The sequence below is a fragment of the Wolffia australiana genome, chromosome 19, assembly GCF_029677425.1.
Source record: "Wolffia australiana isolate 7733 chromosome 19, ASM2967742v1".
NCBI classification, from domain to species: Eukaryota; Viridiplantae; Streptophyta; class Magnoliopsida; order Alismatales; family Araceae; genus Wolffia; species Wolffia australiana.
In genome coordinates, this window is record NC_135853.1 from 9,317,769 (window position 1) to 9,342,500 (window position 24,732).

Sequence of the window (24,732 nt, forward strand, 5' to 3'; positions counted from 1 at the left end):
ACAGCCAGCATAATGCTTCTCTACTTGAAGAAACGAGGCTTTCATCTTGAAACTCTGAATTCATGAATTACCCATACGTTGTGGCACATGTTTTACCCATCGAACGCTGCATGACATAAAAAGGTATCGGTTAGAAACTGAAATCGTCCAAATGAAGCATTGGAGAAAGTGCACCGCCGTTGTCGCGAGAGAGCCGGCCGTGGTCGGGTGAATCTGGGCTCTGTTTCATAGAGCTCGATTTGGACCCTCTTTATGAGCCGCTCGATGCGAACTTTCGGGCCACGTTAGGAGGTATAAGCTTTGGGATACTGGAGTTCACCTTACCTTAAAGAGGAAGCTAAAGCTTCTATTGAAAAGGAAGAGGGTATTTTCCAATACCCGATTCCAAAACCTAGTATCCTGGGGCCTTCATAACTTTAGGTTCCTTTCAGGTAAAGCCATTTGGGGCGTGCAGAATGGAATGGCCTCTGCAAAGTTTTCTACAAGAGCTGGAAAGAAGGTATGGGAGGCTTTCCCTAAAGAAACGGATGCTCTTGAGCAGATTCAGATCACCTCGTAATAGCTCCTCTCCACAAGCTATTCTTGAAGCCAGGTCGACCCCAATGATATTGTTAGTTGGGACCTCAATTATTCCAGAGCTAAGGTTAGTTTCTGGCATTGTGAGAGCGCCCACTAGAATTGTTGTTCTACTCTAGTTCTCAAGGGACGGCTAGAAATCCCAGCATTCGGATGTCTTGGTTAGCGGGTCGGGCCCGATTTGGCGTAGTGTTCAGCCGCTCAGCGCATGTTGCACGCGGGCGAAAGTACGAAGAAGAGGAGTCGGACGAGGACGTTACGTCAAAGCGCGCTTCTCTCAGAGGGCCGTATCCTCGTTGATTAAGCAGAGAGAAATACGATAAGGATAAGACGAGAGGGTAGATAGCTTCTGGAAAGGAGTCCCGCGAGTAACATAAGACGAGACGCAAGAGATGTTCCGCGAGGTGTGAGTCGCTCTCAAAAGATCTTCGTGGAGACCCGCCCAGAGCCGCGCGTGGGTGGGGACTGAGTCTTACAGGCTAACCAGGGGCGCTGGAAAGTCGTTATGTGAAAATTCTAATAGAATTCTATTAGAATTATGATAGAAGTCTGATATACTGGGCGGTACATCCGTTAGAACAATTCAGCCGAGTTGGAAGAAATAAGTCCTCCGCTTATTCAACCGTGTTAGAAGGAATATAGAAAGGCCACGAAGCGCGCCGGGCTTCCTCGGTCGGTCGCTCAGTAGTTGACGACGGCGCACCTGATCCTGATCTCGCCTTGGTTCGGTCAGGACATCCATGGCGCCATGCGCACTGGCGGCGCCGGCGCATTTCTTTGCCCAGCGATTGGGCTTGTCCGCGAAGGAGTCCACCATCTTTGCGGTGAGGGAGCTGGTCCACAGCGTCTGGTCGGAGATGAGCACCCCCTTCCCCTTCTTGAGGTTCCTATAGTACTGCACGTCCAGCAGGTTGGGGGTGGCGACATCCAGGCACTGCGTGCGTCCTGGCCCGGAGGTGGGCAGCCTCTTGAGGTACTCGGCGAGGTCGGGGCCATTGACGGATCCTGGTGGGTAGCGTTGAAGTTGTAGAGCCTGGGGAGAAGGTGGGGCAGTGGGCGATGCCGAGGAGGCGCCGAGAGCACCACCATGTCTTCCAGCGACAGTCCCTTGCTCGTAAAGTCATCGCGGAGCTCCTGGGCGCTGGCAAACGGGGAGGGAAGGACATTGGCCTCCTCCCTCCGAGAAATCCTGCCGTCGCGCCTTCCGGCGGGGACCTTGTAGGTGGGACCCCCGGTGAACTCGGAAGCGTCGCGGGCGGCGAAGGCGAGGACGTCGGCGCAGGAAACGGTTTGGGGGCACTCAGATTCCAGCAGGGCCTTGGCGTCGTTGATCGCTTCGAATCCCCGAAGGCTGTTTAGGTTCGCGATGTTCATACGCTAAGAAACGCCGCACTAGAGAAGAACAGAGGCGTCGCATCACTGCGAACGGAAAAATAAGAACTGCGCCTCGGGTCGGATGAAGCATAGATATACAGCGGACTTCCGCAGTCCCTGATGGGCGAGTATTTTACTCTCCCAGGCAAGGAGACTTACCCTAACGAAGCAGTCGTGGAAGTGCAGCCTTATGAGACCGCCCCGATGCCCGGTTGGCGGCACAGCTGGGCCCACAACATTCCTTACGATGCGCTCCGCCTGTGGGCAGGTCTTCTTGTAGAAGCCTCTCTTGAGAGACGGCGAGGCAGCGACGAGAGTCCACGAGTGGACGGCGAGAACGAAGGCCATGAACAAAACTCCTCGCATGGTTCGCGACATTTCTGATGCCAGGTGCTTCCCCGCACTCTTTTGATTAGGCTGCTACCTGGAGGAAGAGCTGCTGATGGGAGATGAAATGGCGTTCTGGACCCATTTATAGATCAGCTTCTGGAGTCTGACGTATCCAAATTGCTCTTGGTTCTGGGCTTCAAGGCTGACAGTTTCTAAAGTTAGACGGCCTGCAATCGTTGCTGTCGTGCATTGACCAACATGATACCAACCGTGGACTAGTCCAATGTCAATAGAAGAGAAGGTGCACGTAACGGGCGCTGGATCGCAGCTCTCTCTCTCTCTCTTCTCTCTCTCTCGCGCTCTCTCTCTCTCTCGCTCTCTCTCTCGCTCTTTCTCTCTCTCTCTCTCTCTCTCTCTCTCTCTGTCTCTCTCTTTCTCTTGGTGTTTGGTTGTATATATTTCTTTGTCGGTCTCTCCTTCCCGTTTCGCTCTCTCCGTTCTTTCGCGATCTCTCTTTCTCCCTCTCTCTCTCGCTCTCCGTTCTTTCTTAATCTCCTCGCTATCTCTATCTCCGTTCTTTTGTATCTCACTCTCTCTCCCGTCCTTTCTAACTTTCTCTCTCTCCCGTTCTTTCACAATCTTTCTCTCTCTCTTTCTTTCTGGTTCTATCCATTTCTTTGCTGGCTATCTTATTCTCTCTCTTGCCCCAATCTCTCACTTCCAACTTAATAACGTTGAAGGAATAACCTAAATCCACGGTGTCCTTCCCTTCGCGTCCGTCCATCGCCCTAGCCCAATCCCAGAGAGCGAGACTGAGATAGTGCAGAAGAGAGAAATGGCGAGAGAAGGGAACAGAGAAGGCGGAAAAAATATACAGAGCCCTCGAGAATTAGTGAGCGGGAAAGACAGAATAAGCGACGCAAAAAAGAGTCACGGCATGAGAGAGAGAGAGAGAGAGAGAGAGAGAGAACGAGAGAGAGAACCAGAGAGAGAAAGAGAGAGAGAGAGAGAGAGAGAGAGAGAGAATATGATAGAGAAAGAGAATATGATAGAGAGAGAGAGAATATGATAGAGAGAGAGAGTATGAGAGAGAGAGAGAGAGAGAGAGAGAGAGAGAGAGAGAGAGAGAGAGAGAGAGAGAGAGAGAGAGAGAGAGAGAGAGAGAGAGAGAGAGAGAGAGAGAGAGAGGAAAAGAGAGAGAGAGAGAGAGAGAGAGAGAGAGAGAGAGAGAGAGAGAGAGAGAGAGAGAGAGAATGAGAGAGAGAGAGAGAAAGAGAGAGAGAGAGAGAGAGAGAGAGAGAGAGAGAGAGAGAGAGAGAGAGAGAGAGAGAGAGAGAGAGAGAGGATATGAGAAAGAGAGAGAATATGATAGAGAGAGGATATGCGAGAGAGAGGATATGCGAGAGAGAGAGTAAGAGGCCCCGAACGTAGCGACGGAGAGAGATAGAGAGCAGAAGAGACGCAGGAAAAGATAGGAATACGAAGAGAGGAGAGAGACGAAGAGACAGAAGAAAACAGAGATAGAGAATGAAACAGGGAGCAAAAGAGCGTACAAGAGACGCGCAAAACAGAGACTGAGAGAAGAGGGAGAACGGAAGAGAGAGAGAGAGAATATGAGAGAGAGAGAGAACATATGAAAAAGAGAGAGGATATGATAGAGAGAGGATATGCGAGAGAGAGGATATGCGAGAGAGAGAGTAAGAGGCCCCGAACGTAGCGACGGAGAGAGATAGAGAGCAGAAGAGACGCAGGAAAAGATAGGAATACGAAGAGAGGAGAGAGGCGAAGAGACAGAAGAAAACAGAGATAGAGAATGAAACAGGGAGCAAAAGAGAGTACAAGAGACACGCGCAAAACAGAGACGGAGAGAAGAGGGAGAAGGGGACGAGGAGAGAGAGAGAGAGAGGGAGAGAGAGAGAGGGACGAAGAGAGAGAGAGTGAGAGAGACAGAGAGGGAGTGAGAGAGACGAGAGAGAACCGAGGGAGGGAGGAGAGAGAGAGAGAGAGGGAGGGGCAAAAAAAAGAGAGAGAGAGAGTGTGGGAACAAAATAAGAGAGTGAGAGTGGGAGGGACAAAAAAGAGAGAGAGCGAGAGACAGAGAGAGAGAGAGAGAGGGAGAGAAGAAGAAAAGCAAAAGTGAAAGAAGTTGAGCAAAAGAGAGAAACATCGAGAGAGAGAGAGAGAGAGAGAGAGAGAGAGAGAGAGAGAGAGAGAGAGAGAGAGAGAGAGAGAGAGAGAGAGAGAGAGAGAGAGAGAGAGAGAGAGAGAGAGAGAGAGAGAGAGAGAGAGAGAGAGAGAGAGAGAGAGAGAGAGAGAGAGAGAGAGAGAGAGAGAGAGAGAGAGAGAGAAATGGTGCGACAGAGAGGAACAGGGCGGATACAACTAAGTTGATCGTAGGCCGAGATTGAAGTTATTGATATATAATTAAGGGACGTTTCGAGGAAAGCAGCACGATGAAGCTACAACTAAGTCGTGCGGAATCATGCTGGAGCGGAGATTATGTGTTTTTGAGAATCGTTTTGGACATCTGATATGGGCCGTTCATGTCGGGGAAGAGGAAAACATACGTTTCTATAAGATCAAGAAGGACGAAGATGAAATAAAGATACTCATTAGTGATCTGAGTTTAGCGCACAACATCATTTGGGGTCTAGCCCTTACTTACAAACACCGCTTGTATTGGCCGAGTCAGGCAAGAAATAAGGTTTATAGTCTATACACGTTAACCAGTGGAATTTGACAACAGAGACTATGGAAAGAGAAGGACCCAGAAATGGATAGAGAAGGACCATATAAATATTATATGGAGAGACTTTCTTGGGAAATGAAATGGCTAGGGCTTTTTATAAAGATATATGAGTAACGTGATAAGATAACACCTATGGTGCAGTGACGAGGACCGTGGGGATGGATGGCCTACCAAGAGAGATGGTATCCGACTTCCCGGTAGTCTGGTCGATTTTCTGGCGAGATAGTGCCTGCTTACTTGGACGCCAGTGGACCGCACTATACTGTTGAAGCAAAATTGCTGCCGTCTCCATTCCGCTATCTGGATTAGGTAAGGCATGCCCGGCCCCTTGAATTGGCTTGATCTTATGGGACATGAGCGGCCACGATGTGGCGTTTGGCATCCGTATGAGCTGCATCGGACGCTGATCCGAGCGGTAGGCAGTCGATGAGGGCGTGCCGCGTATTGCTCCATCCAGTGTCCTTGTCGTTTGCTTGTGCCCACAAACCGTTTGTGAAGGAGGGGACTCAACCTTAGCTCAGCACGAAAGAAGTGAAGCGATCGGCCAGTTTATGTACCATCCCTGGCTCTACGATATTTAGGCTAAATATCAGCATCTCAAGATATATTCGGAGGCTACCAGGATTTATCTCTTGCAGAAGAAAGCCATTTATTTCTCCCGTTTTACCCACCCAAGGAACTTTTTTCGCATCGATCTTGATCACAGCCAGCATAATGCTTCTCTACTTGAAGAAACGAGGCTTTCATCTTCGGAAACTCTGAATTCATGAATTCGCCCCATACGTTGTGGCACATGTTTTACCCATCGAACGCTGCATGACATAAAAAAGGTATCGGTTGCGAAAACTGAAATCGTCCGAAAATGAAGCATTGGAGAAAGTGCACCGGCCGTTTTCGTCGCGAGAGCCAGCGTGTCGGGTGAATCTGGGCTCTGTTTCATAGAGCTCGATTTGGACCCTCTTTATGAGCGTTCGATCACGAACTTTCGGGCACGTTAGGAGGTATAAGCTTTTGGGATACTGGAGTTCACCTTTACCCTTAAAGAGGAAGCTAAAGCTTCTATTCGAAAAAGGAAGAGGGTATTTTCAATACCCGATTCCAAAACCTAGTATCCTGGGGCCCTTCATAACTTTGTAGGTTCCTTTCAGGTAAAGCCATTTGGGGCGTGCAGAATGGAATGGCCTCTGCAAAGTTTCTACAAGAGCTGGAAAGAAGGTATGGGAGGCTTTCCCTAAAACGGATGCTCTTGAGCAGATTCGTATCACCTCGTAATAGCTCCTCTCCACGAAGCTATTCTTCAAGCCAGGTCGACCCCAATGATATTGTTAGTTGGGACCTCAATTATTCCGTAGCCAAGGTTAGTTTCTGGCATTGTGAGCGCCCACTAGAATTGTTGTTCTACTCTAGTTCTCAAGGGACGGCTAGAAATCCCAGCATTCGGATGTCTTGGTTAGCGGGTCGGGCCCGATTTGGCGTACAGTGTTCAGCCGCTCGGCGCATGTTGCACGCGGGCGGAAAGTACGAAGAGGAGTCGGACGAGGACGTTACGTCAAAGGGGCGCGTTTCTCTCAGAGGGCCGTATCCTCGTTGATTAAGCAGGGAGAGGAAATACGATAAGGATAAGACGAGAGGGTAGATAGCTTCTGAAAGGAGTCCCGCCGAGTAACATAAGACGAGACGCAAGGAGATGTTCCGCGAGGTGTGAGTCGCTCTCAAAAGATCTTCGTGGAGACCCGTCCAGAGCCCTGGCGCGTGGGTGGGGACTGGAGTCTTACAGGCTAACCAGGGGCGCTGGAAAGGTCGTTATGTGAAAATTCTAATAGAATTCTATTAGAATTATGATAGAAGTCTGATATACTGGGCGGTACATCCGTTAGAACAATTCAGCCGAGTTGGAAGAAATAAGTCCTCCGTTTATTCAACCGTGTTAGAAGGAATATAGAAAAGGCCACGAGCGGCGCCGGGCTTCCTCGGGTCGGTCGCTCAGTAGCTGTTGACGACGGCGCACCTGATCCTGATCTCGCCTTGGTTTCCGGTCAGGACATCCATGGCGCCCATGCGCACCATGGCGTCGGCGTACTTCTTTGCCCAGCGATTGGGCTTGTCCGCGAAGGAGTCCACCATCTTTGCGGTGAGGGAGCTGGTCCACAGCGTCTGGTCGGAGATGAGCACCCCCTTCCCCTTCTTGAGGTTCCTATAGTACTGCACGTCCAGCAGGTTGGGGGTGGCGACATCCAGGGGCACTGCGGTGCGGTCCTGGCCCGGAGGTGGGCAGCGTCTCTTGAGGTACTCGGCGAGGTCGGGGGCCATTGACGGATCCTGCGGGTGGGTAGCGTTGAAGTTGTAGAGCCTGCGGGAGAAGGTGGGGCAGTGGGCGATGCCGAGGGAGTGGGCGCCGGAGAGCACCACCATGTCTTCCAGCGACAGTCCCTTGCTCGTAAAGTCATCGCGGAGCTCCTGGGCGCTGGCAAACGGGGAGGGAAGGACATTGGCCTCCTCCCTCCGAGAAATCCTGCCGTCGCGCCTTCCGGCGGGGACCTTGTAGGTGGGACCCCCGGTGAACTCGGAAGCGTCGCGGGCGGCGAAGGCGAGGACGTCGGCGCAGGAAACGGTTTGGGGGCACTCAGATTCCAGCAGGGCCTTGGCGTCGTTGATCGCTTCGAATCCCCGAAGGCTGTTTAGGTTCGCGATGTTCATCTGCTCAGAATCGCCGCCCTCGAGAAGAACCGAGGCGTCGCATCCCTGCGAACGGAAAAATAAGAAATGCGCCTCGGGTCGGATGAAGCATAGATATACAGCGGACTTCGCAGTCCCTGATGGGCGAGTATTTTACTCTCCCAGGCAAGGAGACTTACCCTAACGAAGCAGTCGTGGAAGTGCAGCCTTATGAGACCGGCCCCGATGCCCGGGTTGGCGGCCACAGCTGGGCCCACAACATTCCTTACGATGCGCTCCGCCTGTGGGCAGGTCTTCTTGTAGAAGCCTCTCTTGAGAGACGGCGAGGCAGCGACGAGAGTCCACGAGTGGACGGCGAGAACGAAGGCCATGAACAAAACTCCTCGCATGGTTCGCGACATTTCTGATGCCAGGTGCTTCCCCGCACTCTTTTGATTAGGCTGCTACCTGGAGGGAAGAGCTGCTGATGGGAGATGAAATGGCGTTCTGGACCCATTTATAGATCAGCTTCTTGGAGTCTGACGTATCCAAATTGCTCTTGGTTCTGGGCTTCCAAGGCTGACAGTTTCTAAAGTTAGACGGGCCTGCAATCGTTGCTGTCGTGCATTGACCAACATGATACCAACCGTGGACTAGTCCAATGTCAATAGAAGAGAAGGTGCACGGTAACGGGCGCTGGATCGCAGCTCTCTTTCTCTCTCTCTCTCTCTCTCGCTCTCTCTCTCGCTCTCTCTCTCGCTCGCGCTCTCTCTCTCTCTCGCTCTCTCTCTCGCTCTCTCTCTCGCTCTCTCTCTCTCTCTCTCTCTGTCTCTCTCTCTGTCTCTCGGTGTTTGCCGGTACATATATCTTTGTCGGTCTCTCCTTCCCGTTTTCGCTCTCTCCCGTTCTTTCGCGATCTCTCTTTCTCCCTCTCTCTCTCGCTCTCTCCCGTTCTTTCTTAATCTCCCTCGCTATCTCTATCTCCCGTTCTTTTTGTATCTCACTCTCTCTCCCGTCCTTTCTAACTTTCTCTCTCTCCCGTTCTTTCTCAATCTTTCTCTCTCTCTTTCTTTCTGGTTCTATCCATTTCTTTGCTGGCTATCTTATTCTCTCTCTTGCCCCAATCTCTCACTTCCAACTTAATAACGTTGAAGGAATAACCTAAATCGTCCACGGTGTCCTTCCCTTTCGCCGTCCGTCCATCGCCCTAGCCCAATCCCAGAGAGCGAGACTGAGATAGTGCAGAAGAGAGAAATGGCGAGAGAAGGGAACAGAGAAGGCGGAAAAAATATACAGAGCCCTCGAGAATTAGTGAGCGGGAAAGACAGAATAAGCGACGCAAAAGAGAGTCACGGCATGAGCGCGCGCGAGCGCGCGCGAGAGAGAGAGAGAGAGAGAGAGAGAGAGAGAGAGAGAGAGAGAGAGAGAGAGAGAGAGAGAGAGAGAGAGAGAGAGAGAGAGAGAGAGAGAGAGAGAGAGAGAGAGAGAGAGAGAGAGAGAGAGAGAGAGAGAATATGAGAGAGAGAGAGAATATGAGAGAGAGAGAGAGAGAGAGAGAGAGAGAGAGAGAGAGAGAGAGAGAGAGAGAGAGAGAGAGAGAGAGAGAGAGAGAGAGAGGGAGAGAGAGAATATGATAGAGAAAGAGAATATGATAGAGAGAGAGAGAATATGATAGAGAGAGAGAGAATATGATAGAGAGAGAGAATATGAGAGAGAGAGAGAGAATATGAGAGAGAGAGAGAGAGAGAGAGAGAGAGAGAGAGAGAGAGAGAGAGAGAGAGGATATGCGAGAGAGAGGATAGGCGAGAGAGAGAGTAAGAGGCCCCGAACGTAGCGACGGAGAGAGATAGAGAGCAGAAGAGACGCAGGAAAAGATAGGAATACGAAGAGAGGAGAGAGACGAAGAGACAGAAGAAAACAGAGATAGAGAATGAAACAGGGAGCAAAAGAGCGTACAAGAGACGCGCAAAACAGAGACTGAGAGAAGAGGGAGAACGGGAGAGAGAGAGAGAGAATATGAGAGAGAGAGAGAAAATATGAAAAAGAGAGAGGATATGAGAAAGAGAGAGGATATGATAGAGAGAGGATATGCGAGAGAGAGGATATGCGAGAGAGAGAGTAAGAGGCCCCGAACGTAGCGACGGAGAGAGATAGAGAGCAGAAGAGACGCAGGAAAAGATAGGAATACGAAGAGAGGAGAGACGAAGAGACAGAAGAAAACAGAGATAGAGAATGAAACAGGGAGCAAAAGAGAGTACAAGAGACACGCAAAAACAGAGACGGAGAGAAGAGGAGAAGGGGACGAGGAGAGAGAGAGAGAGAGGGAGAGAGAGAGAGGGACGAAGAGAGAGAGAGGGAGAGAGACAGAGAGGGAGTGAGAGAGACGAGAGAGAACCGAGGGAGGGAGGAGAGAGAGAGACCGAAGGAGGGGCAAAAATAAGAGAGAGAGAGAGAGTGTGGGAACAAAATAAGAGAGTGAGAGTGGGAGGGACAAAAAAGAGAGAGAGCGAGAGACAGAGAGAGAGAGAGAGAGGGAGAGAAGAAGAAAAGCAAAAGTGAAAGAAGTTGAGCAAAAGAGAGAAACATCGAGAGAGAGAGAGAGAGAGAGAGAGAGAGAGAGAGAGAGAGAGAGAGAGAGAGAGAAGATGAGAGAGAGAGAGAGAGTGAGAGAGAGAGAGGGGGTGAGAGAGAGAGGATATGAGAGAGAGAGAGAATATGATAGAGAGAGGATATGCGAGAGAGAGGATATGCGAGAGAGAGAGTAAGAGGCCCCGAACGTAGCGACGGAGAGAGATAGAGAGCAGAAGAGACTCAGGAAAAGATAGGAATACGAAGAGAGGAGAGAGACGAAGAGACAGAAGAAAACAGAGATAGAGAATGAAACAGGGAGCAAAAGAGCGTACAAGAGACGCGCAAAACAGAGACTGAGAGAAGAGGGAGAACGGGAGAGAGAGAGAGAGAATATGAGAGAGAGAGAAAATATGAAAAAGAGAGAGGATATGAGAAAGAGAGAGGATATGATAGAGAGAGGATATGCGAGAGAGAGGATATGCGAGAGAGAGAGTAAGAGGCCCCGAACGTAGCGACGGAGAGAGATAGAGAGCAGAAGAGACGCAGGAAAAGATAGGAATACGAAGAGAGGAGAGAGGCGAAGAGACAGAAGAAAACAGAGATAGAGAATGAAACAGGGAGCAAAAGAGAGTACAAGAGACACGCGCAAAACAGAGACGGAGAGAAGAGGGAGAAGGGGACGAGGAGAGAGAGAGAGAGGGAGAGAGAGAGAGGGACGAAGAGAGAGAGAGTGAGAGAGACAGAGAGGGAGTGAGAGAGACGAGAGAGAACCGAGGGAGGGAGGAGAGAGAGAGACCGAAGGAGGGGCAAAAATAAGAGAGAGAGAGAGAGTGTGGGAACAAAATAAGAGAGTGAGAGTGGGAGGGACAAAAAAGAGAGAGAGCGAGAGACAGAGAGAGAGAGAGAGAGGGAGAGAAGAAGAAAAGCAAAAGTGAAAGAAGTTGAGCAAAAGAGAGAAACATCGAGAGAGAGAGAGAGAGAGAGAGAGAGAGAGAGAGAGAGAGAGAGAGAGAGAGAGAGAGAGAGAGAGAGAGAGAGAGAGAGAGAGAGAGAGAGAGAGAGAGAGAGAGAGAGAGAGAGAGAGAGAGAGAGAGAGAGAGAGAGAGAGAGAGAAATGGTGCGACAGAGAGGAACAGGGCGGATACAACTAAGTTGATCGTAGGCCGAGATTGAAGTTATTGATATATAATTATGGACGTTGAGGAAAGCAGCACGATGAAGCTACAACTAAGTCGTATGGAATCATGCTGGAGCGGAGATTATGTGTTTTTGAGAATCGTTTGGACATCTGATATGGGCCGCTCATGTCGGGGAAGAGGAAAACATACGTTTCTATAAGATCAAGAAGGACGAAGATGAAATAAAGATACTCATTAGTGATCTGAGTTTAGCGCACAACATCATTTGGGGTCTAGCCCTTACTTACAAACACCGCTTGTATTGGCCGAGTCAGGCAAGAAATAAGGTTTATAGTCTATACACGTTAACCAGTGGAATTTGACAACAGAGACTATGGAAAGAGAAGGACCCAGAAATGGATAGAGAAGGACCATATAAATATTATATGGAGAGACTTTCTTGGAAATGAAATGGCTAGGCTTTTTATAAAGATATATGAGTAACGTGATAAGATAACACCTATGGTGCAGTGACGAGGACCGTGGGGATGGATGGCCTACCAAGAGAGATGGTATCCGACTTCCGGTAGTCTGGTCGATTTTCTGGCGAGATAGTGCCTGCTTACTTGGACGCCAGTGGACCGCACTATACTGTTGAAGCAAAATTGCTGCCGCCTCCATTCCGCTATCTGGATTAGGTAAGGCATGCCCGGCCCTTGAATTGGCTTGATCTTATGGGACATGAGCGCAACGATGTGGCGTTGGCATCCGTATGAGCTGCATCGACGCTGATCCGAGCGGTAGGCAGTCGATGAGGGCGCGCGTATTGCTCCATCCAGTGTCCTTGTCGCTTGCTTGTGCCCACAAACCGTTTGTGAAGGAGGGGACTCAACCTTAGCTCAGCACGAAAGAAGTGAAGCGATCGGCCAGTTTATGTACCATCCCTGGCTCTACGATATTTAGGCTAAATATCAGCATCTCAAGATATATTCGGAGGCTACCAGGATTTATCTCTTGCAGAAGAAAGCCATTTATTTCTCCCGTTTTACCCACCCAAGGAACTTTTTTCGCATCGATCTTGATCACAGCCAGCATAATGCTTCTCTACTTGAAGAAACGAGGCTTTCATCTTCGGAAACTCTGAATTCATGAATTCGCCCCATACGTTGTGGCACATGTTTTACCCATCGAACGCTGCATGACATAAAAAAGGTATCGGTTGCGAAAACTGAAATCGTCCGAAAATGAAGCATTGGAGAAAGTGCACCGGCCGTTTTCGTCGCGAGAGAGCCGGGCCGCGTGTCGGGTGAATCTGGGCTCTGTTTCATAGAGCTCGATTTGGACCTCTTTATGAGCGCTCGATGCGAACTTCGGGCCACGTTAGGAGGTATAAGCTTTTGGGATACTGGAGTTCACCTTTACCCTTAAAGAGGAAGCTAAAGCTTCTATTCGAAAAAAGGAAGAGGGTATTTTCCAATACCCGATTCCAAAACCTAGTATCCTGGGGGCCCCTTCATAACTTTGTAGGTTCCTTTCAGGTAAAGCCATTTGGGGCGTGCAGAATGGAATGGCCTCTGCAAAGTTTTCTACAAGAGCTGGAAAGAAGGTATGGGAGGCTTTCCCCCTAAGAAACGGATGCTCTTGAGCAGATTCAGTCACCCCTCGTAATCGCTCCCTCTCCACGAAGCTATTCTTCGAAGCCAGGTCGACCCCAATGATATTGTTAGTTGGGACCTCAATTATTCCGTAGCCAAGGTTAGTTTCTGGCATTGTGAGAGCGCCCACTAGAATTGTTGTTCTACTCTAGTTCTCAAGGGACGGCTAGAAATCCCAGCATTCGGATGTCTTGGTTAGCGGGTCGGGCCCGATTTGGCGTACAGTGTTCAGCCGCCGCGCATGTTGCACGCGGGCGAAAGTACGAAGAGTCGGACGAGGACGTTACGCCAAAGGCGCGCTTCTCTCAGAGGGCCGTATCCTCGTTGATTAAGCAGGGAGAGGAAATACGATAAGGATAAGACGAGAGGGTAGATAGCTTCTGAAAGGAGTCCCGCAGTAACATAAGACGACGCAAGGAGATGTTCCGCGAGGTGTGAGTCGCTCTCAAAAGATCTTCGTGGAGACCCGCCCAGAGCCCTGCGCGTGGGTGGGGACTGAGTCTTACAGGCTAACCAGGGGCGCTGGAAAGGTCGTTATGTGAAAATTCTAATAGAATTCTATTAGAATTATGATAGAAGTCTGATATACTGGGCGGTACATCCGTTAGAACAATTCAGCCGAGTTGGAAGAAATAAGTCCTCCGCTTATTCAACCGTGTTAGAAGGAATATAGAAAAGGCCACGAGCGCGCTGGCTTCTCGGTCGGTCGCTCAGTAGCTGTTGACGACGGCGCACCTGATCCTGATCTCGCCTTGGTTTCGGTCAGGACATCCATGGCGCCCATGCGCACCATGGCGCCGGCGCACTTCTTTGCCCAGCGATTGGGCTTGTCCGCGAAGGAGTCCACCATCTTTGGTGAGGAGCTGGTCCACAGCGCCTGGTCGGAGATGAGCACCCCTTCCCCTTCTTGAGGTTCCTATAGTACTGCACGTCCAGCAGGTTGGGGTGGCGACATCCAGGGGCACTGCGGTGCGGTCCTGGCCCGGAGGTGGGCAGCGTCTCTTGAGGTACTCGGCGGTCGGGGCCATTGACGGATCCTGCGGGTGGGTAGCGTTGAAGTTGTAGAGCCTGCGGGGAGAAGGTGGGGCAGTGGCGATGCCGAGGAGTGGGCGCCGGAGAGCACCACCATGTCTTCCAGCGACAGTCCTTGCTCGTAAAGTCATCGCGGAGCTCCTGGGCGCTGGCAAACGGGAGGGAAGGACATTGGCCTCCTCCTCCGAGAAATCCTGCCGTCGCGCCTTCGGCGGGACCTTGTAGGTGGGACCCCGGTGAACTCGAAGGCCGCGGGCGGCGAAGGCGAGGACGTCGGCGCAGGAAACGGTTTGGGGGCACTCAGATTCCAGCAGGGCCTTGGCGTCGTTGATCGCTTCGAATCCCCGAAGGCTGTTTAGGTTCGCGATGTTCATCTGCGCAGGATCGCCGCCCTCGAGAAGAACAGGCGCCGCATCCCCGCGAACGGAAAAATAAGAAATGCGCCTCGGGTCGGATGAAGCATAGATATACAGCGGACTTCGCAGTCCCTGATGGGCGAGTATTTTACTCTCCCAGGCAAGGAGACTTACCCTAACGGCAGTCGTGGAAGTGCAGCCTTATGAGACCGGCCCCGATGCCCGGGTTGGCGGCCACAGCTGGGCCCACACCATTCCTCCCGCTCCGCTCCGCCTGTGGGCAGGTCTTCTTGTAGACGCCTCTCTTGAGCGACGGCGAGGCAGCGACGAGAGTCCACGAGTGGACGGCGAGAACGAAGGCCCTGAACAAAACTCCTCGCATGGTTCGCGACATTTCTGATGCCAGGTGCTTCCCCGCACTCTTTTGATTAGGCTGCTACCTGGAGGGAAGAGCTGCTGATGGGAGATGAAATGGCGTTCTGGACCCATTTATAGATCAGCTTCTGGAGTCTGACGTATCCAAATTGCTCTTGGTTCTGGGCTTCAGGCTGACAGTTTCTAAAGTTAGACGGGCCTGCAATCGTTGCTGTCGTGCATTGACCAACATGATACCAACCGTGGACTAGTCCAATGTCAATAGAAGAGAAGGTGCACGGTAACGGGCGCTGATCGCAGCTCTCTTTCTCTCTCTCTCTCTCTCTCGCCTCTCTCTCGCTCTCTCTCTCGCTCGCGCTCTCTCTCTCTCGCTCTCTCTTCGCTCTCTCTCGCTCTCTCTCTCTCTCTCTCTCTCTCTGTCTCTCGGTGTTTGCCGGTACATATATCTTGTCGGTCTCTCCTTCCTGTTTCGCTCTCTCCCGTTCTTTCATGATCTCTCTTTCTCCCTCTCTCTCGCTCTCTCCCGTTCTTTCTTAATCTCCTCGCTATCTCTATCTCCTGTTCTTTTGTATCTCACTCTCTCTCCCGTCCTTTCTAACTTTCTCTCCCGTTCTTTCACAATCTTTCTCTCTCTCTTTCTTTCTGGTTCTATCCATTTCTTTGCTGGCTATCTTATTCTCTCTCTTGCCCCAATCTCTCACTTCCAACTTAATAACGTTGAAGGAATAACCTAAATCGTCCACGGTGTCCTTCCCTTTCGCCGTCCGTCCATCGCCCTAGCCCAATCCCAGAGAGCGAGACTGAGATAGTGCAGAAGAGAGAAATGGCGAGAAGGGAACAGAGAAGGCGGAAAAAATATACAGAGCCCTCGAGAATTAGTGAGCGGGAAAGACAGAATAAGCGACGCAAAAAAGAGTCACGGCATGAGCGCGCGCGAGCGCGCGCGCGCGAGAGAGAGAGAGAGAGAGAGAGAGAGAGAGAGAGAGAGAGAGAGAGAGAGAGAGAGAGAGAGAGAGAGAGAGAGAGAGAGAGAGAGAGAGAGAGAGAGAGAGAGAGAGAGAGAGAGAGAGAGAGAGAGAGAGAGAGAGAGAGAGAGAGAGAGAGAGAGAGAGAGAGAGAGAGAGAGAGAGAATATGAGAGAGAGAGAGAATATGAGAGAGAGAGAGAGAGAATGAGAGAGAGAGAGAGAATATGAGAGAGAGAGAGAGGATGCGAGAGAGAGAGAGGAGAGAGAGAGTGTGAGCGAGAGAGAGAGAGCGCGAGAGAGAGAGAGAGAGAAGAGAGAGGAAAGATAGGAATATGAAGAGAGGAGAGAGACGAAGAGAGAGAAGAAAACAGAGATAGAGAATGAAACAGAGAGCAAAAGAGCGTACAAGAGACGCAAAACAGAGACTGAGAGAAGAGGAGAACGGGAGAGAGAGAGAGAGAAAATAAGAGAGAGAGAGAGGATATGAGAAAGAGAGAGAATATGATAGAGAGAGGATATGCGAGAGAGAGGATAGGCGAGAGAGAGAGTAAGAGGCCCCGAACGTAGCGACGGAGAGAGATAGAGAGCAGAAGAGACGCAGGAAAAGATAGGAATACGAAGAGAGGAGAGAGACGAAGAGACAGAAGAAAACAGAGATAGAGAATGAAACAGGGAGCAAAAGAGCGTACAAGAGACGCGCAAAACAGAGACTGAGAGAAGAGGGAGAACGGGAGAGAGAGAGAGAATATGAGAGAGAGAGAGAAAATATGAAAAAGAGAGAGGATATGAGAAAGAGAGAGGATATGATAGAGAGAGGATATGCGAGAGAGAGGATATGCGAGAGAGAGAGTAAGAGGCCCCGAACGTAGCGACGGAGAGAGATAGAGAGCAGAAGAGACGCAGGAAAAGATAGGAATACGAAGAGAGGAGAGAGGCGAAGAGACAGAAGAAAACAGAGATAGAGAATGAAACAGGGAGCAAAAGAGAGTACAAGAGACACGCGCAAAACAGAGACGGAGAGAAGAGGGAGAAGGGGACGAGGAGAGAGAGAGAGAGAGAGAGAGAGAGAGAGAGGGACGAAGAGAGAGAGAGTGAGAGAGACAGAGAGGGAGTGAGAGAGACGAGAGAGAACCGAGGGAGGGAGGAGAGAGAGAGACCGAAGGAGGGGCAAAAATAAGAGAGAGAGAGAGAGAGAGAGGGAACAAAAGAAGAGAGGGAGAGGGGGAGGGACAAAAAAGAGAGAGAGCGAGAGACAGAGAGAGAGAGAGAGAGGGAGAGAAGAAGAAAAGCAAAAGTGAAAGAAGTTGAGCAAAAGAGAGAAACATCGAGAGAGAGAGAGAGAGAGAGAGAGAGAGAGAGAGAGAGAGAGAGAGAGAGAGAGAGAGAGAGAGAGACGAGATGAGAGAGAGAGAGAGTATGAGAGAGAGAGGATATGTGAGAGAGAGGATATGCGAGAGAGAGAGAGAGAGGGGGTGAGAGAGAGAGAGAATATGAGAGAGAGAGGATATGCGAGAGAGAGGATATGCGAGAGAGAGAGGAAGAGAGAGAGAGAGAGAAGAGACAGAGACTGAGAGAAGAGGGAGAACAGGAGAGAGAGAGAGAAAATATGAAAAAGAGAGAGGATATGAGAAAGACAGAGAATATGATAGAGAGAGGATATGCGAGAGAGAGGATAGGCGAGAGAGAGAGTAAGAGGCCCCGAACGTAGCGACGGAGAGAGATAGAGAGCAGAAGAGACGCAGGAAAAGATAGGAATACGAAGAGAGGAGAGAGACGAAGAGACAGAAGAAAACAGAGATAGAGAATGAAACAGGGAGCAAAAGAGCGTACAAGAGACGCGCAAAACAGAGACTGAGAGAAGAGGGAGAACGGGAGAGAGAGAGAGAATATGAGAGAGAGAGAGAAAATATGAAAAAGAGAGAGGATATGAGAAAGAGAGAGGATATGATAGAGAGAGGATATGCGAGAGAGAGGATATGCGAGAGAGAGAGTAAGAGGCCCTGAACGTAAAGCGACGGAGAGATAGAGAGCAGAAGAGACGCAGGAAAAGATAGGAATACGAAGAGAGGAGAGAGGCGAAGAGACAGAAGGAAACAGAGATAGAAAATGAAACAGGAGCAAAAAGAGAGTACAAGAGACACGCGCAAAAACAGAGACGGAGAGAAGAGGAGAAAGGGGACGAGGAGAGAGAGAGAGAGAGAGAGAGAGAGGGACGAAGAGAGAGAGAGAGAGAGACAGAGAGGGAGTGAGAGAGACGAGAGAGAACCGAGGAGGGAGGAGAGAGAGAGACCGAAGGAGGGGCAAAATAAGAGAGAGAGAGAGAGTGGGAACAAAATAAGAGAGTGAGAGTGGAGGGACAAAAAAGAGAGAGAGCGAGAGACAAAGAGAGAGAGAGAGAGGGAGAGAAGAAGAAAAGCAAAAGTGAAAGAAGTTGAGCAAAAGAGAGAAACATCGAGAGAGAGAGAGAGAGAGAGAGAGAGAGAGAGAGAGAGAGAGAGAGAGAGAGAGAGAGAGAGAGAGAGGGTATGAGAGAGAGAGAGAGAATGAGAGAGAGAGAGGATATGTGAGAGAGAAGATATGCGAGAGAGAGAGAGAGAGGATATGAGAAAGAGAGAGAATATGATAGAGAGAGGATATGCGAGAGAGAGAGTAAGAGGCCCCGAACGTAGCGACGGAGAGAGATAGAGAGCAGAAGAGACTCAGGAAAAGATAGGAATACGAAGAGAGGAGAGAGACGAAGAGACAGAAGAAAACAGAGATAGAGAATGAAACAGGGAGCAAAAGAGCGTACAAGAGACGCGCAAAACAGAGACTGAGAGAAGAGGGAGAACGGGAGAGAGAGAGAGAGAATATGAGAGAGAGAGAGAAAATATGAAAAGAGAGAGGATATGATAGAGAGGATATGTGAGAGAGGATATGCGAGAGAGAGAGAGTAAGAGGCCCCGAACGTAGCAACGGAGAGAGATAGAGAGCAGAAGAGACGCAGGAAAAGATAGGAATACGAAGAGAGGAGAGAGGCGAAGAGACAGAAGAAAACAGAGATAGAGAATGAAACAGGGAGCAAAAGAGAGTACAAGAGACACGCGCAAAACAGAGACGGAGAGAAGAGGGAGAAGGGGACGAGGAGAGAGAGAGGGACGAAGAGAGAGAGAGTGAGAGAGACAGAGAGGGAGTGAGAGAGACGAGAGAGAACCGAGGGAGGGAGGAGAGAGAGAGACCGAAGGAGGGGCAAAAATAAGAGAGAGAGAGAGAGAGTGTGGGAACAAAATAAGAGAGTGAGAGTGGGAGGGACAAAAAAGAGAGAGAGCGAGAGACAGAGAGAGAGAGAGAGAGGGAGAGAAGAAGAAAAGCAAAAGTGAAAGAAGTTGAGCAAGAGAGAGAAACATCGAGAGAGAGAGAGAGAGAGAGAGAGAGAGAGAGAGAGAGAGGATATGAGAGAGAGAGAGAATATGAGAGAGAGAGGGGATGTGAGAGAGAGGATATGCGAGAGAGAGAGAGATATGAGAGAGAGAGAGAGAGAGAATATGATAGAGAGAGGATATGAGAGAGAGGATATGCGAGAGAGAGGAAGAGGCCCCGAACGTAGCGACGGAGAGAGATAGAGAGCAGAAGAGACTCAGGAAAAGATAGGAATACGAAGAGAGGAGAGAGACGAAGAGACAGAAGAAAACAGAGATAGAGAATGAAACAGGGAGCAAAAGAGCGTACAAGAGACGCGCAAAACAGAGACTGAGAGAAGAGGGAGAACGGGAGAGAGAGAGAGAGAATATGAGAGAGAGAGAAAATATGAAAAAGAGAGAGGATATGAGAAAGAGAGAGGATATGATAGAGAGAGGATATGCGAGAGAGAGGATATGCGAGAGAGAGAGTAAGAGGCCCCGAACGTAGCGACGGAGAGAGATAGAGAGCAGAAGAGACGCAGGAAAAGATAGGAATACGAAGAGAGGAGAGAGGCGAAGAGACAGAAGAAAACAGAGATAGAGAATGAAACAGGGAGCAAAAGAGAGTACAAGAGACACGCGCAAAACAGAGACGGAGAGAAGAGGGAGAAGGGGACGAGGAGAGAGAGAGAGAGAGGGAGAGAGAGAGAGGGACGAAGAGAGAGAGAGAGAGAGAGAGAGAGAGGGAGAGAGAGAGAGGAGAGAGAACAGAGGGAGGGAGGAGAGAGAGAGACAGAAGGAGGAGCAAAAAAAGGAGAGAGAGAGAGAGGGAGGGAAAAAAAAAAGAGAGAGAGAGGGGGAGGGAAAAAAAAGAGAGAGAGCGAGAGACAGAGAGAGAGAGAGAGAGGGAGAGAAGAAGAAAAGCAAAAGTGAAAGAAGTTGAGCAAAAGAGAGAAACATCGAGAGAGAGAGAGAGAGAGAGAGAGAGAGAGAGAGAGAGAGAGAGAGAGAGAGACGATATGAGAAAGAGAGAGAATATGATAGAGAGAGGATATGTGAGAGAGAAGATATGCGATAGAGAGAGAGAGAGAGGATATGAGAAAGAGAGAGAATATGATAGAGAGAGGATATGCGAGAGAGAGGATATGCGAGAGAGAGAGTAAGAGGCCCCGAACGTAGCGACGGAGAGAGATAGAGAGCAGAAGAGACTCAGGAAAAGATAGGAATACGAAGAGAGGAGAGAGACGAAGAGACAGAAGAAAACAGAGATAGAGAATGAAACAGGGAGCAAAAGAGCGTACAAGAGACGCGCAAAACAGAGACTGAGAGAAGAGGGAGAACGGGAGAGAGAGAGAGAGAATATGAGAGAGAGAGAGAAAATATGAAAAAGAGAGAGGATATGAGAAAGAGAGAGGATATGATAGAGAGAGGATATGCGAGAGAGAGGATATGCGAGAGAGAGAGTAAGAGGCCCCGAACGTAGCGACGGAGAGAGATAGAGAGCAGAAGAGACGCAGGAAAAGATAGGAATACGAAGAGAGGAGAGAGGCGAAGAGACAGAAGAAAACAGAGATAGAGAATGAAACAGGGAGCAAAAGAGAGTACAAGAGACACGCGCAAAACAGAGACGGAGAGAAGAGGGAGAAGGGGACGAGGAGAGAGAGAGAGAGGGAGAGAGAGAGAGGGACGAAGAGAGAGAGAGTGAGAGAGACAGAGAGGGAGTGAGAGAGACGAGAGAGAACCGAGGGAGGGAGGAGAGAGAGAGACCGAAGGAGGGGCAGAAATGAGGGGGGGAGAGGGAGTGGGAACAAAATAAGAGAGTGAGAGTGGAGGGACAAAAAGAGAGAGAGAAAAAAAGAGAGAGAGAGAGAGGGAGAGAAGAAGAAAAGCAAAAGAGAAAAAAGAAGAGCAAAAGAGAGAAACAGAGAGAGAGAGAGAGAGAGAGAGAGAGAGAGAGAGAGAGAGAGAGAGAGAGAGAGAGAGAGAGAGAGAGAGAAATGGTGCGACAGAGAGGAACAGGGCGGATACAACTAAGTTGATCGTAGGCCGAGATTGAAGTTATTGATATATAATTAAGGGACGTTTCGAGGAAAGCAGCACGATGAAGCTACAACTAAGTCGTATGGAATCATGCTGGAGCGGAGATTATGTGTTTTTGAGAATCGCTTGGACATCTGATATGGGCTGCTCATGTCGGGGAAGAGGAAAACATACGCTTCTATAAGATCAAGAAGGACGAAGATGAAATAAAGATACTCATTAGTGATCTGAGTTTAGCGCAGACAACATCATTTGGGGTCTAGCCTTACTTACAAACACCGCTTGTATTGGCGAGTCAGGCAAGAAATAAGGTTTAGAGTCTATACACGCTAACCAGTGGAATTTGACAACAGAGACTATGGAAAGAGAAGCACCCAGAAAGGGATAGAGAAGGACCATACAAAGATTATATGGAGAGACTTTCTTGGGAAATGAAATGGCTAGGCTTTTTATAAAGATATATGAGTAACGTGATAAGATAACACCTATGGTGCAGTGACGAGGACCGTGGGGATGGATGGCCTACCAAGAGAGATGGTATCCGACTTCCCGGTAGTCTGGTCGATTTTCTGGCGAGATAGTGCCTGCTTACTTGGACGCCAGTGGACCGCACTATACTGTTGAAGCAAAATTGCTGCCGCTCCATTCCGCTATCTGGATTAGGTAAGGCATGCCCGCCCTTGAATTGGCTTGATCTTATGGGACATGAGCGCAACGATGTGGCGCTTGGCATCCAGATGAGCTGCATCGACGCTGATCCGAGCGGTAGGCAGTCGATGAGGGCGTACGCGTATTGCTCCATCCAGTGTCCTTGTCGCTTGCTTGTGCCCACAAACCGCTTGTGAAGGAGGACTCAACCTTAGCTCAGCGAAAGAAGTGAAGCGATCGCCAGTTTATGTACCATCCTCGGCTCTACGATATTTAGGCTAAATATCAGCATCTCAAGATATATTCGAGGCTACCAGGATTTATCTCTTGCAGAAGAAAGCCATTTATTTCTCCCGCTTTACCCACCCAAGGAACTTTTTCATCGATCTTGATCACAGCCAGCATAATGCTTCTCTACTTGAAGAAACGAGGCTTTCATCTTCGGAAACTCTGAATTCATGAATTCGCCCATACGTTGTGGCACATGTTTTACCCATCGAACGCTGCATGACATAAAAGGTATCGGTGCGTAAAACTGAAATCGTCCGAAATGAAGCATTGGAGAAAGTGCACCGCCGTTGTCGCGAGAGCCGGGCCGCGTGTCGGGTGAATCTGGGCTCTGTTTCATAGAGCTCGATTTGGACCCTCTTATGAGCGCTCGATGCGAACTCGGGCCACGTTAGGAGGTATAAGCTTTTGGGATACTGGAGTTCACCTTTACCTTAAAGAGGAAGCTAAAGCTTCTATTCAAAAGGAAGAGGGTATTTTCCAACACCCGATTCCAAAACCTAGTATCCTGGGGCCCTTCATAACTTTGTAGGTTCCTTTCAGGTAAAGCCATTTGGGGCGTGCAGAATGGAATGGCATCTGCAAAGTTTTCTACAAGAGCTGGAAAGAAGGTATGGGAGGCTTTCCTAAGAAACGGATGCTCTTGAGCAGATTCAGACACCGTAATAGCTCCTCTCCACGGCTATTCTATTCTTCAAGCCAGGTCGACCCCAATGATATTGTTAGTTGGGACCTCAATTATTCCAGAGAAGGTTAGTTTCTGGCATTGTGAGAGCGCCCACTAGAATTGTTGTTCTACTCTAGTTCTCAAGGGACGGCCAGAAATCCCAGCATTCGGATGTCTTGGTTAGCGGTCGGGCCCGATTTGGCGACAGTGTTCAGCCGCCGCGCATGTTGCACGCGGGCGAAAGTACGAAGAGGAGTCGGACGAGGACGCACGCCAAAGGGGCGCGCTTTCTCAGAGGGCCGATCCTCGTTGATTAAGCAGGAGAGGAAATACGATAAGGATAAGACGAGAGGGTAGATAGCTTCTGAAAGGAGTCCCGCCGAGTAACATAAGACGACGCAAGGAGATGTTCCGCGAGGTGTGAGTCGCTTCTCAAAAGATCTTCGGAGACCGCCCAGAGCCCTGGCGTGGGTGGGGACTGGAGTCTTACAGGCTAACCAGGGGCGCTGGAAAGGTCATGTGAAAATTCTAATAGAATTCTATTAGAATTATGATAGAAGTCTGATATACTGGGCGGTACATCCGTTAGAACAATTCAGCCGAGTTGGAAGAAATAAGTCCTCCGCTTATTCAACCGTGTTAGAAGGAATATAGAAAAGGCCACGAGCGCGCCGGCTTCCTCGGTCGGTCGCTCAGTAGCTGTTGACGACGGCGCACCTGATCCTGATCTCGCCTTGGTTTCCGGTCAGGACATCCATGGCGCCATGCGCACCATGGCGCCGGCGCATTTCTTGCCCAGCGATTGGGCTTGTCCGAAGGAGTCCACCATCTTTGCGGTGAGGAGCTGGTCCACAGCGCCTGGTCGGAGATGAGCACCCCTTCCCTTCTTGAGGTTCCTATAGTACTGCACGCCCAGCAGGTTGGGGGTGGCGACATCCAGGGGCACTGCGGTGCGGTCCTGGCCCGGAGGTGGGCAGCGTCTCTTGAGGTACTCGGCGAGGTCGGGGGCCATTGACGGATCCTGCGGGTGGGTAGTGTTGAAGTTGTAGAGCCTGCGGGAGAAGGTGGGGCAGTGGGCGATGCCGAGGGAGTGGGCGCCGGAGAGCACCACCATGTCTTCCAGCGACAGTCCCTTGCTCAGAAAGTCATCGCGAGCTCCTGGGCGCTGGCAAACGGGGAGGGAAGGACATTGGCCTCCTCCTCTCCGAGAAATCCTGCCGCGCCTCCCGGCGGGACCTTGTAGGTGGGACCCCGTGAACTCGGAAGCGCCGCGGGCGCGAAGGCGCAGGACGCCGCAGGAAACGGTTTGGGGCACTCAGATTCCAGCAGGGCCTTGGCGCGCTTGATCGCTCAATCCTCGAAGGCTGTTTAGGTTCGCGATGTTCATCTGCTCAGAATCGCCGCCCTCGAGAAGCACCGGGGCGGCGCATCCCTGCGAACGGAGAAATAAGAAATGCGCCTCGGGTCGGATGAAGCATAGATATACAGCGGACTTCGCAGTCCCTGATGGGCGAGTATTTTACTCTCCCAGGCAAGGAGACTTACCCTAACGAAGCAGTCGTGGAAGTGCAGCCTTATGAGACCGGCCCCGATGCCCGGGTTGGCGGCCACAGCTGGGCCCACAACATTCCTTACGATGCGCTCCGCCTGTGGGCAGGTCTTCTTGTAGAAGCCTCTCTTGAGAGACGGCGAGGCAGCGACGAGAGTCCACGAGTGGACGGCGAGAACGAAGGCCATGAACAAAACTCCTCGCATGGTTCGCGACATTTCTGATGCCAGGTGCTTCCCCGCACTCTTTTGATTAGGCTGCTACCTGGAGGGAAGAGCTGCTGATGGGAGATGAAATGGCGTTCTGGACCCATTTATAGATCAGCTTCTTGGAGTCTGACGTATCCAAATTGCTCTTGGTTCTGGGCTTCCAAGGCTGACAGTTTCTAAAGTTAGACGGGCC

The 24,732-nt window shown here is 50.3% G+C and overlaps 3 protein-coding genes and 1 pseudogene across 3 annotated transcripts; all 4 read right to left on the reverse strand.

Annotated features, from left to right (window-relative positions):
- Positions 1 to 853: 853 nt before the first annotated feature.
- On the reverse strand, positions 854 to 2,375 carry LOC144715529 (peroxidase 1-like; annotated as a pseudogene).
- Positions 2,376 to 6,832: 4,457 nt separating this feature from the next.
- On the reverse strand, positions 6,833 to 8,164 carry LOC144715859 (peroxidase 5-like). Its single transcript, XM_078590861.1, has 2 exons — positions 7,885 to 8,164; positions 6,833 to 7,771 (listed from the first exon to the last, which is right to left on the reverse strand). Exons 1-2 carry the CDS (start codon positions 8,104 to 8,106, stop codon positions 7,013 to 7,015), a joined length of 981 nt encoding a protein of 326 aa, XP_078446987.1. The 5' UTR covers positions 8,107 to 8,164; the 3' UTR covers positions 6,833 to 7,012.
- A 5,574-nt stretch (positions 8,165 to 13,738) lies between these two features.
- Positions 13,739 to 14,434, reverse strand: LOC144715530 (peroxidase 9-like). Its single transcript, XM_078590460.1, has one exon. It carries the CDS (start codon positions 14,432 to 14,434, stop codon positions 13,739 to 13,741), a length of 696 nt encoding a protein of 231 aa, XP_078446586.1.
- Positions 14,435 to 23,918: 9,484 nt separating this feature from the next.
- On the reverse strand, positions 23,919 to 24,536 carry LOC144715531 (peroxidase 30-like). The gene is made up of 2 exons (XM_078590461.1): positions 24,327 to 24,536; positions 23,919 to 24,122 (listed from the first exon to the last, which is right to left on the reverse strand). Exons 1-2 carry the CDS (start codon positions 24,534 to 24,536, stop codon positions 23,919 to 23,921), a joined length of 414 nt encoding a protein of 137 aa, XP_078446587.1.
- Between the last annotated feature and the right edge of the window lie 196 nt (positions 24,537 to 24,732).